This window comes from Nerophis lumbriciformis, linkage group LG36 (genome assembly GCF_033978685.3).
Source record: "Nerophis lumbriciformis linkage group LG36, RoL_Nlum_v2.1, whole genome shotgun sequence".
NCBI lineage: Eukaryota > Metazoa > Chordata > Actinopteri > Syngnathiformes > Syngnathidae > Nerophis > Nerophis lumbriciformis.
Genome location: NC_084583.2, coordinates 10,765,614 through 10,780,127, shown reverse-complemented (window position 1 = coordinate 10,780,127; position 14,514 = coordinate 10,765,614). Strand labels below are relative to the sequence as shown.

Here is a 14,514-nt window from a genome sequence, read left to right as displayed (position 1 = left end):
CCGTGTGGAAACTCGTTCGGTACACCTCCGAACCGAACAGGAACCCCCGTACCGAAACGGTTCAATACAAATACACGTACCGTTACACCCCTAACGTACGCACAACTTAAATTGTCTTGATTGCGAAAACAAAGCAGGTGCGGGCAACAGCGCTCAAAGGAAGGCGTGAAGCTGCTACAGGAGAACACCAACAAAACCAAAATAACAGCGCAAGACAGGAACTAAAACACGACACACAGGAAACAACAACAAACTCAAAATAAGGCACGACAACCTGGTGGAGTTTTATGAAAAAAATGTGCCTTGGCTCAAAAAAGGTTGAAAAACACTGATTATAACATGTTTGTGTGCAGAGTTCCCCATGCCAAAGACGGAGTTGGTGCAGAAGTTCCACGTGCTCTACTTGGGTATGACGTCAGTGTCTCGGCCCATAGGTACAACCCGGCCCACGCCAGCCCACCGGACTCGTAATAAATTCCTCCCACTGTTATTGCTGGTTGACGCTCTCATGTGTGTGTTTGCGTTTGCCTTCCCCAGGTATGGACATCATAAACGGGGCTATTGACAGCCTGGTGTCCTCCACAGGCAAGGAGGAGTGGACCCCCGTGATTCTCAGCATCGCTGACACCACTCTGGCCGTTATCAAGGAGAAGGCAGGTTTCTTTGTACAAACCCCGTTTCCATATGAGTTGGGAAATTGTGTTAGATGTAAATATAAACGGAATACAATGATTTGCAAATCCTTTTCAACCCATATTCAAAGACAAGATATTTGATGTTCAAACTCATAAACTTTATTTTTTTTTTGCAAATAATTAACTTAGAATTTCATGGCTGCAACACGTGCCAAAGTAGTTGGGAAAGGGCATGTTCACCACTGTGTTACATGGCCTTTCCTTTTAACAACACTCAGTAAACGTTTGGGAACTGAGGAGACACATTTTTTAAGCTTCTCAGGTGGAATTCTTTCCCATTCTTGCCTGATTAACAGCTTAGTTGTTCAACAGTCCGGGGGTTTCCTTTTTTGTATTATAGGCTTCATAATGTGCCACACATTTTCAATGGGAGACAGGTCTGGACTACAGGCAGGCCATTCTAGTACCCGCACTCTTTTACTATGAAGCCACGTTGATGTAACACGTGGCTTGGCATTGTCTTGCTGAAATAAGCAGGGGCGTCCATGGTAACGTTGCTTGGATTGCTCCAAAACCTGTATGTACCTTTCAGCATTAATGGTGCCTTCACAGATGTGTAAGTTACCCATGTCTTGGGCACTAATACACCCCCATACCATCACAGATGCTGGCTTTTCAACTTTGCGCCTATAACAATCCGGATGGTTCTTTTCCTTTTTGGTCCGGAGGACACAACGTCCACAGTTTCCAAAAACAATTTGAAATGTGGACTCGTCAGACCACAGAACACTTTTCCACTTTGTATCAGTCCATCTTAGATGAGCTCAGGCCCAGCGAAGCCGACGACGTTTCTGGGTGTTGTTGATAAACGTTTTTTACCTTGCATAGGAGAGTTTTAACTTGCACTTACAGGTGTAGCGACCAACTGTAGTTACTGACAGTGGGTTTCTGAAGTGTTCCTGAGCCCATGTGGTGATATCCTTTACACACTGATGTCACTTGTTGATACTGAGGGATCGAAGGTCACGGGCTTAGCTGCTTACGTGCAGTGATTTCTCCAAATTCTCTGAACCCTTTGATGATATTACGGACCGTAGATGGTGAAATCCCTAAATTCCTTGCAATAGCTGGTTGAGAAAGGTTTTTCTTAAACTGTTCAACAATTTGCTCACGCATTTGTTGACAAAGTGGTGACCCTCGCCCCATCCTTGTTTGTGAATGACTGAGCACTTCATGGAGTCTACTTTTATACCCAATCATGGCACCCACCTGTTCCCAATTTGCCTGTTCACCTGAGTGATGTTCCAAATAAGTGTTTGATGAGCATTCCTCAACTTTATCAGTATTTATTGCCACCTTTCCCAACTTCTTTGTCACGTGTTGCTGGCATCAAATTCTAAAGTTAATGATTATTTGCAAAAAAAAAAAAATGTTTATCAGTTTGAACATCAAATATGTTGTCTTTGTAGCATATTCAACTGAATATGGGTTGAAAATGATTTGCAAATCATTGTATTCCGTTTATATTTACATCTAACACAATTTCTCAACTCATATGGAAATGGGGTTTGTAGATTATATAGGATTATACATGCTAGTGTGTATAAATACATTTGTTTTGTGTGCAGGAGGAGGAAGAAGAGGTTCTGGTAGAGTGCCGGGTCCGCTTTTTGTCCTTCATGGGTGTTGGGCGGGACATCCACACGTTTGCTTTCATCATGGACACTGGAAGCCAACACTTCCAGTGTCACATCTTTTGGTGTGACCCCAATGCCGGATGCGTGTCTGAGGCTGTGCAAGCAGCGTGTGTGGTAAGTTTGTCTTATTGTCGTCACAATACAACAACGTGCTGAACGATATTCACTTGTACTGTGACTCACTAAAGTCGCCTCACATTTCAGCAAGTCGCACCTAGTTTACCTGTCAATATAAAGTTGTTGTTGTTTATGTTTTATGGCCTTTTTGTCAAAACACAGTTTCTATGCCAAAAATACAAATAATGCAATATTTTCCTCCCAAAAAAATTTCCAAATAAATACTTGATGTGAAGTAAATAGGTCAATCATTCATAACAACAATTCATTTGGATTCATTGTTATTTTTTGAGCAATGACAGTTAAAAAAAAAAGAATCCCACTAAAATTATTTGGGATCCAAAAGGTCCCCACTCATAAAAGTGTTAAAAAATAAGTCACACATTGTTTTATTTTATTATTATTTTTGCTTTCAACGCTTAAATCTCCAGATCAATTTCAGATATATCCATCAATTGTAAGTTTTTTATAATTGTTTTCTTTTTTTGTTTGCTTCATGCCCTTATGTCCAAGAAAACTTAGTTTTTCATATGGCAAACACAGAATATGCAATATTTATATTTGGAATGTTTGCATGTGAGGTAATTAGATGGGTCAATACTTCGTAGCAACATTGATTTCCATGTATTATTATTTTTTGAGCAATGACAGTTTAAAAAAAAAAATCCCACTAAAATGATTTGGGATCCAAAAGGTCCCCACTCATAAAAGTGTTAAAAAATAAGTCACACATTGTTTTATTTTATTATTTTTTTGCTTTCAACACTTAAAATTTCCAGATCAATTTCAGATCTATCCATTAATTGAAAGTTTTTTGTTGTTTTTTTTAACTTTTTTTGTTTGCTTCATGCCCTTATGTCCAAGAAAACGTAGTTTTTCATATGGCAAACACAGAATATGCAATATTTATATTTGGAATTTTTGCATGTGAGGTCATTAGATGGGTCAATACTTCATAGCAACATTGATTTCCATGTGTTATTATTTTTTGAGCAATGACAGTTAAAAAAAAAAAAATCCCACTAAAATGATTTGGGATCCAAAAGGTCCCCCCACTCAAAAGTGTTAAAGAAATAAGTCACACATTGTTTTATTTTTTTATTTTATTTTTGCTTTCAACGCTTAAATCTCCAGATCAATTTCAGATCTATCCATTAATTGAAAGTTTTTTGTTTTTTTTTTAAACTTTTTTTGTTTGCTTCATGCCCTTATGTCCAAGAAAACTTATTTTTTCACATGGCAAACACAGAATATGCAATATTTATATTTGGAATTTTTGCATGTGAGGTAATTAGATGGGTCAATACTTCATAGCAACATTGATTTCCATGTATTATTATTTTTTGAGCAATGACAGTTAAAAAAAAAAATCCCACTAAAATGATTTGGGATCCAAAAGGTCCCCACTCATAAAAGTGTAAAAAAATAAGTCACACATTGTTTTATTTTATTATTATTTTGCTTTCAACACTTAAAATTTCCAGATCAATTTCAGATCTATCCATTAATTGAAAGTTTTTTGTTTTTTTTTTAAACTTTTTTTGTTTGCTTCATGCCCTTATGTCCAAGAAAACTTAGTTTTTCATATGGCAAACACAGAATATGCAATATTTATATTTGGAATTTTTGCATGTGAGGTAATTAGATGGGTCAATACTTCATAGCAACATTGATTTCCATGTAGGGCTGGGTGATATATGGAATATAGTCGATATAGCGCACGTTTGTCTTTGCGATATAGAAAATGACTATATCATGATATTGGAGTATACGTTCTCACGCAGTTGCTTTTAGCCGCAGGCATTACACTACACGCTCTTCCCACTCTTTCTTGTCTCTTCTTCTCACAGAGAGATAAAGCATCTCGAAGGTGCGCTTGTTTTAAGGACATGAATTCCATCCATCACTTTACTGAGCAAAACTCTTTATTGTCGGCCATAAGCACATCACCAAAACATTAGTAAAAAAATATATATCTACCAAAACTGGTCATTTTCTGCAGTACAAACCAGACCAAAACCAACTTTGTTATATCAACAGCAGCCGCTCGGTCTTTCTCACTTGCGCCAACTAGGGATGTCCCGATCCAGGTTTTTGCACTTCCGATCCGATACCGATATTGTTTTTGCACTTCCGATCTGATACCGATACTGACCGATACTGGCCTATCCGAGCATGTATTAAAGTTTAAAGTTATTTAGCCTACTTAGTTGTCAGAATCATGTTGAAAAGGGTTTTAGTACTCTTGATAACAACTAGCCAGCTGAATTAGGGGAGTTTGAATAATACACAATGGTTGGTAACAAGAAACTGAACTGTTTATTCAAGGATAAACACAAAATAGACAAAATTATACATGACAAACAGAAATGGCATCATTGAAACTAGGGCTGGGCGATATGGCCTTTTTTTAATACTGCGATATTTTAAGGCCATATTGCGATACACGATATATATCTCGATATTTTGCCTTAGCCTTGAATGAACACTTGATGCATATAATCACATCAGTATGATGATTCTATGTGTTTTGATTGATTGATTGAGACTTTTATTAGTAGGTTGCACAGTGAAGTACATATTCCGTACAATTGACCACTAAATGGAAACACCCCAATAAGTTTTTCAACTTGTTTAAGTCGGGGTCCACTTAAATTGATTCATGATACAGATATATACTATCAGATATATACTATCATCATAATACAGTCATCACACAAGATAGTCACATTGAATTATTTACATTATTTATAATCCAGGGTGTGGAGGGGGGCGCCGGATGTAAGTGTCAAAAAGACAGCCAAAAGAGTTTGATATGAGAATAAATCTAAAGTTAAAATATAGGGTAGAAATTCACCCATTTGCAGGAAATGTAGTCTTGATTTTCAAAATTTTCTTTCAAGGCTTGCATGTCTACATTAAAACATTCTTCTTCATACTGCATTAATATATGCTACTTTTAAACTTTCATGCAGAGAAGGAAATCACAACTAAAAAAATCACTAATTTTTTCATACGGTGTTGATGTGGAAATTTTTGCCTCGGCATTTTGATGGTGTGGGCGTGTGGCACCGAATGGAGATAAGTGTCTCGACAGACGTCACAATATTTGAACAATGATGACGAAAACTGTTTACTCTGTCGTGTCCGTGTGTCGAAAATTGTTATGCGCTTATTTTTTTATTTGATTTTGTGCGTGGCATATAATTGCTATGCGCACAGGCGCGCACCTTAGAGGGAACGTAGGTCACACGGCTGCGCTAGCATCACAACTAACGTTAGCCATGCTGCTACCTCTCTACTCGGGGAGGAGGTATACGTATGTGACGTATGACGTGACAGTATAAAGTTAAAGTTAAAGTACCAATGATTGTCACACACACACTAGGTGTGGCGAGATTATTCTCTGCATTTGACCCATCACCCTTGATCACCCCCTGGGAGGTGAGGGGAGCAGTGGGCAGCAGCGGTGGCCGCGCCCGGGAATCATTTTGGTGATTTAACCCCCAATTCCAACCCTTGATGCTGAGTGCCAAGCAGGGAGGTAATGGGTCCCATTTTTTTATAGTCTTTGGTATGACTCGGCCGGGGTTTGAACTCACAACCTACCGATCTCAGGGCGGACACTCTAACCACTAGGCCACTGAGTATGTGACGTGTGTAAGAAGGTGCGCTTGCTGTCTGTGAGAGGGAGACACAGAAAAGAGTGAGAAGAGCCTGTCGTGTAATGCCAGCAGCTAAAAGCAACTGCGTGAGAATCCACAGACCTGTGGATGTGTTGAAGGTGTGCTGGAAAATGCGGAACGGAAATTAGGGAGCAGCAGAAGAGTGGAATGTATTATTTAAATCGGTGCATTGGAAAACACGGACCGGAGGTTTTTTTTAAACTGGATCTGGATCGGCATTTTCCCATGCCTTGCCGATACGCATTTTTTGGCAAATATCGGCGGCCGATCCGATCGAAATATCGGATCGGGACATCCCTAGCGCCAACACATGCACATATGGCACTTTGCCAGTGATGCGTTTACAGCCACACAAAAAGTTGGACAACTCCAACACCACACATAAAGTGTAATTCCAGGTCGTTACACTATGATTTACCATACCAGTGTCATTTATTAGGAATCTTAATTTATAAATATTAATCATGAAATGCTGTTAGTATATTAAATAAATACTAATAAAAATATATTTTTTACAAACAGGAAGTTGCAGGACTGTACACATGATCCCCTGCTTACATCTCATTGTGCAACATGTGAATGTTTTAATGGGAACTAAATGCAATGTCTGAAAGGGGTACCAATTATTTCCAAAGCAGGACCTCCACCCAGACAAACAATACAAGTACACAGTTCATGAAAAACAATATTTGTTGTTATTGTCATTGTAAGTGGGCCTAAACACTTATATTAGAAAATAACCTCATGGAAATGACTGCTGTCATTTGATTATAATAATAAGAGAATGTTGTCTGTCTATCTGTGTTGGCCTTGCGATAAGGTGGGGACTTGTCCAGGGTGACAGCTTCAAAGAGAAAAAGACTTTAGAGTCAGAATTTGTCTCGTTACATTTCACCTGTTTGCTCTAATATTACACTTTTTTTTAATATTATTTTTTTAATGTGCCGCGGGTCGTTAGAAAATGAGCTCCAGGCCACAAATGGACCCCTGCACTAGTGGTACTCGTACCACAATTTGAGAATCACTGAACTTTGACCTTCCCCTTCCCTATTTTTTTTTATTTTTCTGCTTCTTTTCACTTCCTACACAGATCCAATGTTGAGATGCTAACCAATCATGTCTAGGGCTGCAACTACCGATTAATTTGATAATCGATTAATCTGTCGATTATTACTTCGATGAATCGATTAATGGAAAAAACACAGCATTGTATTTGTAACGTTTTATTATTATACCGCCGCCTCTTTAAGCTGTAATTTGACCCCCTTAACATGCTCGAAGACTTCTATGGAAATGCAAGAACCGAGACTCAGATTTCCCTCGCCCGGACGCGGGTCACCGGGGCCCCCCTCCGGAGCCAGGCCCGGAGTTGGGGCACGATGGCGAGCGCCTGGTGGCCGGGCCTGTCCCCATGGGGCCCGGCCGTGCACAGCCCGAAGAGGCAACGTGGGTCCCCCCTCCAATGGGCTCACCACCCATAGCAGGGGCCATAGAGGTCGGGTGCAATGTGAGCTGGGCGGTAGCCGAAGGCAGGGCACTTGGCGGTCCGATCCTCGGCTACAGAAGCTAGCTCTTGGGACGTGGAACGTCACCTCGCTGGGGGGGAAGGAGCCTGAGCTAGTGCGCGAGGTAGAGAAGTTCCGGTTGGATATAGTCGGACTCACCTCGACGCACAGCAAGGGCTCAGGAACCAGTTCTCTCGAGAGGGGCTGGACTCTCTTCCACTCTGGCGTTGCCAGCAGTGAGAGGCGACGGGCTGGGGTGGCAATTCTTGTTGCCTCCCGGCTCAGAGCCTGCATGTTGGAGTTCAACCCGGTGGACGAGAGGGTAGCTTCCCTCCGCCTTCGGGTGGGGGGACGGGGTCCTGACTGTTGTTTGCGCTTACGCGCCAAACAGCAGCTCAGAGTACCCACCCTTTTTGGATTCACTCGAGGGAGTACTTGAGAGTGCTCCCCCGGGTGATTCCCTCGTTCTACTGGGGGACTTCAACGCTCATATTGGCAACGACAGTGAAACCTGGAGAGGCGTGATTGGGAAGAATGGCCGCCCGGATCTGAACCCAAGTGGTGTTTTGTTATTGGACTTTTGTGCCCGTCACGGATTGTCCATAACGAACACCATGTTCAAGCATAAGGGTGTCCATATGTGCACTTGGCACCAGGACACCCTAGGCCGCAGTTCTATGATCGACTTTGTAGTTGTGTCATCGGATTTGCGGCCTCATGTTTTGGACACTCGGGTGAAGAGAGGGGCGGAGCTTTCTACCGATCACCACCTGGTGGTGAGTTGGCTGCGATGGTGGGGGAGGATGCCGGACAGACCTGGCAGGCCCAAACGCATTGTGAGGGTTTGCTGGGAACGTCTGGCAGAGTCTCCTGTCAGAGAGAGTTTCAATTCCCACCTCCGGAAGAACTTTGAACATGTCACGAGGGAGGTGCTGGACATTGAGTCCGAGTGGACCATGTTCCGCACCTCTATTGTCGAGGCGGCTGATTGGAGCTGTGGCCGCAAGGTAGTTGGTGCCTGTCGTGGCGGTAATCCTAGAACCCGTTGGTGGACACCGGCGGTGAGGGATGCCGTCAAGCTGAAGAAGGAGTCCTATCGGGTTCTTTTGGCTCATGGGACTCCTGAGGCAGCGGACAGGTACCGACAGGCCAAGCGGTGTGCGGCTTCAGCGGTCGCGGAGGCAAAAACTCGGACATGGGAGGAGTTCGGGGAAGCCATGGAAAACGACTTCCGGACGGCTTCGAAGCGATTCTGGACCACCATCCACCGCCTCAGGAAGGGGAAGCAGTGCACTACCAACACCGTGTATGGTGCGGATGGTGTTCTGCTGACCTCGACTGCGGAAGTTGTGGATCGGTGGAGGGAATACTTCGAAGACCTCCTCAATCCCACCAACACGTCTTCCTATGAGGAAGCAGTGCCTGAGGAATCTGTGGTGGGCTCTCCTATTTCTGGGGCTGAGGTTGCTGAGGTAGTTAAAAAGCTCCTCGGTGGCAAGGCCCCGGGGGTGGATGAGATCCGCCCGGAGTTCCTTAAGGCTCTGGATGCTGTAGGGCTGTCTTGGTTGACAAGACTCTGCAGCATCGCGTGGACATCGGGGGCAGTACCTCTGGATTGGCAGACCGGGGTGGTGGTTCCTCTCTTTAAAAAGGGGAACCGGAGGGTGTGTTCTAACTATCGTGGGATCACACTCCTCAGCCTTCCCGGTAAGGTCTATTCAGGTGTACTGGAGAGGAGGCTACGCCGGATAGTCGAACCTCGGATTCAGGAGGAACAGTGTGGTTTTCGTCCTGGTCGTGGAACTGTGGACCAGCTCTATACTCTCGGCAGGGTCCTTGAGGGTGCATGGGAGTTTGCCCAACCAGTCTACATGTGCTTTGTGGACTTGGAGAAGGCATTCGACCGTGTCCCTCGGGAAGTCCTGTGGGGAGTGCTCAGAGAGTATGGGGTTTCGGACTGTCTGATTGTGGCGGTCCGCTCCCTGTATGATCAGTGTCAGAGCTTGGTTCGCATTGCCGGCAGTAAGTCGGACACGTTTCCGATGAGGGTTGGACTCCGCCAAGGCTGCCCTTTGTCACCGATTCTGTTCATAACTTTTATGGACAGAATTTCTAGGCGCAGTCAAGGCGTTGAGGGGATCCGGTTTGGTGGCTGCAGGATTAGGTCTCTGCTTTTTGCAGATGATTTGGTCCTGATGGCTTCATCTGGCCAGGATCTTCAGCTCTCACTGGATCGGTTCGCAGCTGAGTGTGAAGCGACTGGGATGAGAATCAGCACCTCCAAGTCCGAGTCCATGGTTCTCGCCCGGAAAAGGGTGGAGTGCCATCTCCGGGTTGGGGAGGAGATCTTGCCCCAAGTGGAGGAGTTCAAGTACCTTGGAGTCTTGTTCACGAGTGAGGGAAGAGTGGATCGTGAGATCGACAGGCGGATCGGTGCGGCGTCTTCAGTAATGCGGACGCTGTATCGATCCGTTGTGGTGAAGAAGGAGCTGAGCCGGAAGGCAAAGCTCTCAATTTATCGGTCGATCTACGTTCCCATCCTCACCTATGGTCATGAGCTTTGGGTTATGACCGAAAGGACAAGATCACGGGTACAAGCGGCCGAAATGAGTTTCCTCCGCCGGGTGGCGGGGCTCTCCCTTAGAGATAGGGTGAGAAGCTCTGTCATCCGGGGGGAGCTCAAAGTAAAGCCGCTGCTCCTCCGCATCGAGAGGAGCCAGATGAGGTGGTTCGGGCATCTGGTCAGGATGCCACCCGAGCGCCTCCCTAAGGAGGTGTTTAGGGCATGTCCGACCGGTAGGAGGCCACGAGGAAGACCCAGGACACGTTGGGAAGACTATGTCTCTCGGCTGGCCTGGGAACGCCTCGGGATCCCCCGGGAGGAGCTGGACGAAGTGGCTGGGGAGAGGGAAGTCTGGGCTTCCCTGCTTAGGCTGCTGCCCCCGCGACCCGACCTCGGATAAGCGGAAGAAGATGGATGGATGGATGGAACATGCTTCAAAACTCACCAAATTGGACACACACATCAGGACTGGCGTAAATGGCGATCTAATCAAAAAACCAAACCCCAAAACTCAAAATTGCGCTCTAGCGCCCCCTAGGAAGAAAACACAGACAAAAAACAAAAACCTCTATGTAGGTCTCACTTAGACCTATATTTCATACAGTGACAACCCTCAGCAAAAATCAACAGGAAGTTTGCAATTCCCCCTTCAAAACAAAAGTTGTGTAAAAATAGTCACCTTTTTTCAAACATTATCTCCTCTCAGCGCGTTTGTCGTGTCGACTTCAAATTAGCACAGGAGAGCGATTGAACCCTTCTGATTAAAAGTTGATGAAAGAGTTTTAATTACTGCTCCGGTTTGGATTTTATGAGCCCTCAAAGTCGGTCCCGTCCATCGCTGCTTGCAGCTTTAATTTTGATTATTGTTTCTCAGCTGTTTGAACATGTTGCAGTTTATAAATAAAGGTTTATAAAAAAATAAAAATAATAATAATAATACAAATAAAAAATAAATGCCTCTGCGCATGCGCATAGCATAGATCCAATGAATCGATGACTACATTTATTGCCAACTATTTTTATAATCATGTCCTTCCATGTTAGCTCCTCATGCCAATTTCTCTTACAGCTGCGGTATCAGAAGTGTCTGGTGGCGCGGCCGCCCTCGCAACGCGCCGGTACCTCGTCCTCTCCCGCCGCCGACCCCGTGACCCGCCGGGTGAGCACCAGTGTGAAGCGCGGCGTCCAGTCTCTCATAGACACTCTGAAACCCAAGAAGCAGCCGTCGGAACTCCCCCAGCAGTGACCCGGCCGCCCCCCGCACAAGTGAGCACAGCACCTCCCGGACCAAGCCGCCCCTCCGTCGCCATGGTAACCAGTGATGTACATACATGTTAGCTGAACAAGAAGGTGTTTTTAATGCAGAGGAACACTTATTCGGACCGGGATGATGCTCGACTGTCTCCAAAATGACCCCAATCAGATGGAAGCTTCTGAATTTGCTGCGTTTAAGAGGAAAGGCTTCTTGATGGAAGCCATTGTAACAATAATCCAACACGAAATGAATCTAGAGGAAGGCAGAACATATGTAGATAGAAGAGAGTGATGGCGTTTTGATCCTGCATGTAATCTTGGCGGTTGTTGAGAATGGCGTATTAACGAGAAGAGAAGTACAGCACAAGTCGCCACTTGACCGTAAATTGATGCACATCGGCACAAAAAAAAAATAACATAATAATCATCGTCGACTCACTCAAATTAAAAATGTTCCATGTGTTTTATAGGAGTTCCTTTCTTTTGCTTTGGTACGTGGTCTCCTGGCTACAAGTCGACACGTCACTCTGTCCTCAGGAATCTTTATGCACACATTTATACGCCGTCAACAGAGGTCAGATGTGAAGAAGTCAACTGCCTGCTTGGTTCCGCTTTGGTCAGAGAGTCCAAAAGTCTGACGCCACCGCTCTTAAAGGGTCGGTGTCGTGCGAAATTCTGTATCCCTGAAATATCCTGTGTCCCCTGCCGCGGGAGTCGCGCTTGGGGGCGGAGCTCTGTGCCTTGTTCAGACATATCCGCGTTATTAGCGATGTCAATGATTATAAATATTATGTATCCCCGACTAACTTTTTTTGTGATTAATAGCATGAGTCCAAATTCACAAGTTTTCTTGTTGATGATGCTAAGTATCTACAGAAAAAAACATGTTAGGCCAGGGGTCGGCAACCCAAAACGTTGAAGGAGCCATATTGGATCAAAAATACAAAAAACAGATCTGTCTGGAGTAGGGGTGTAACGGTACACAAAAATGTCGGTTCGGTACGTACCTCGTGCATCGGTTGGGGGGGGTGTATATTGTAGCCGGGAAGAGTTAGGGCTGCATGGGATTCTGGGTATTTGTTCTGTTGTGTTTGTTTATGTTGTGTGACAGACGCAGAAGGAGATTTTCACAAAAAAGTTCTAAAGCTTAGATAGGTGGGTTTATTTTTTTACCCTTCGCGTTCATATTTTGCTGTGTTTTGTTACATTTTTGTTGCGTTTCGCTTGATTGTAAAAAATTTGATCGAAAGGCTGTATGACGAAGCTCGAAGACTTCTATGGAAATGCAAGAACCGAGACTCAGATTTCCCTCGCCCGGACGCGGGTCACCGGGGCCCCCCTCCGGAGCCAGGCCCGGATTTGGGGCACGATGGCGAGCGCCTGGTGGCCGGGCCTGTCCCCATGGGGCCCGGCCGGGCACAGCCCGAAGAGGCAACGTGGGTCCCCCCTCCAATGGGCTCACCACCCATAGCAGGGGCCATAGAGGTCGGGTGCAATGTGAGCTGGGCGGTAGCCGAAGGCAGGGCACTTGGCGGTCTGATCCTCGGCTACAGAAGCTAGCTCTTGGGACGTGGAACGTCACCTCGCTGGGGGGAAAGGAGCCTGAGCTAGTGCGCGAGGTAGAGAAGTTCCGGTTGGATATAGTCGGACTCACCTCGACGCACAGCAAGGGCTCTGGAACCAGTTCTCTCGAGAGGGGCTGGACTCTCTTCCACTCTGGCGTTGCCAGCAGTGAGAGGCGACGGGCTGGGGTGGCAATTCTTGTTGCCCCCCGGCTCAGAGCCTGCATGTTGGAGTTCAACCCGGTGGACGAGAGGGTAGCTTCCCTCCGCCTTCGGGTGGGGGGACGGGTCCTGACTGTTGTTTGCGCTTACGCGCCAAACAGCAGCTCAGAGTACCCACCCTTTTTGGATTCACTCGGGGGAGTACTTGAGAGTGCTCCCCCGGGTGATTCCCTCGTTCTACTGGGGGACTTCAACGCTCATATTGGCAACGACAGTGAAACCTGGAGAGGCGTGATTGGGAAGAATGGCCGCCCGGATCTGAACCCAAGTGGTGTTTTGTTATTGGACTTTTGTGCCTGTCACGGATTGTCCATAACGAACACCATGTTCAAGCATAAGGGTGTCCATATGTGCACTTGGCACCAGGACACCCTAGGCCGCAGTTCTATGATCGACTTTGTAGTTGTGTCATCGGATTTGCGGCCTCATGTTTTGGACACTCGGGTGAAGAGAGGGGCGGAGCTTTCTACCGATCACCACCTGGTGGTGAGTTGGCTGCGATGGTGGGGGAGGATGCCGGACAGACCTGGCAGGCCCAAACGCATTGTGAGGGTTTGCTGGGAACGTCTGGCAGAGTCTCCTGTCAGAGAGAGTTTCAATTCCCACCTCCGGAAGAACTTTGAACATGTCACGAGGGAGGTGCTGGACATTGAGTCCGAGTGGACCATGTTCCGCACCTCTATTGTTGAGGCGGCTGATTGGAGCTGTGGCCGCAAGGTAGTTGGTGCCTGTCGTGGCGGTAATCCTAGAACCCGTTGGTGGACACCGGCGGTGAGGGATGCCGTCAAGCTGAAGAAGGAGTCCTATCGGGTTCTTTTGGCTCATGGGACTCCTGAGGCAGCAGACAGGTACCGACAGGCCAAGCGGTGTGCGGCTTCTGCGGTCGCGGGGGCAAAAACTCGGACATGGGAGGAGTTCGGGGAAGCCATGGAAAACGACTTCCGGACGGCTTCGAAGCGATTCTGGACCACCATCCGCCGCCTCAGGAAGGGGAAGCAGTGCACTACCAACACCGTGTATGGTGCGGATGGTGTTCTGCTGACCTCGACTGCGGAAGTTGTGGATCGGTGGAGGGAATACTTCGAAGACCTCCTCAATCCCACCAACACGTCTTCCTATGAGGAAGCAGTGCCTGGGGAATCTGTGGTGGGCTCTCCTATTTCTGGGGCTGAGGTTGCTGAGGTAGTTAAAAAGCTCCTCGGTGGCAAGGCCCCGGGGGTGGATGAGATCCGCCCGGAGTTCCTTAAGGCTCTGGATGCTGTAGGGCTGTCTT

At 46.1% G+C, this 14,514-nt stretch overlaps 1 protein-coding gene across 3 annotated transcripts in view; it reads left to right on the top strand.

Annotated features, from left to right (window-relative positions):
* LOC133577045 (amyloid beta precursor protein binding family B member 2-like) overlaps positions 1-13,049 on the top strand; it is a 136,426-nt gene extending 123,377 nt beyond the window's left edge. The window contains exons 11-14 of one of the 3 annotated variants that reach the window (XM_061930559.2): positions 354-434; positions 538-653; positions 2,264-2,446; positions 11,273-13,049. In XM_061930559.2, coding sequence (XP_061786543.1) covers positions 354-434; positions 538-653; positions 2,264-2,446; positions 11,273-11,449 — 557 coding nt within the window. In that variant the 3' untranslated portion in view covers positions 11,450-13,049. The remainder of the gene's footprint in view (positions 1-353; positions 435-537; positions 654-2,263; positions 2,447-11,272) is intronic. The other 2 variants (XM_061930558.2, XM_061930557.2) reach the window with 2 other exon arrangements.
* The last annotated feature ends 1,465 nt before the right edge of the window (positions 13,050-14,514 follow it).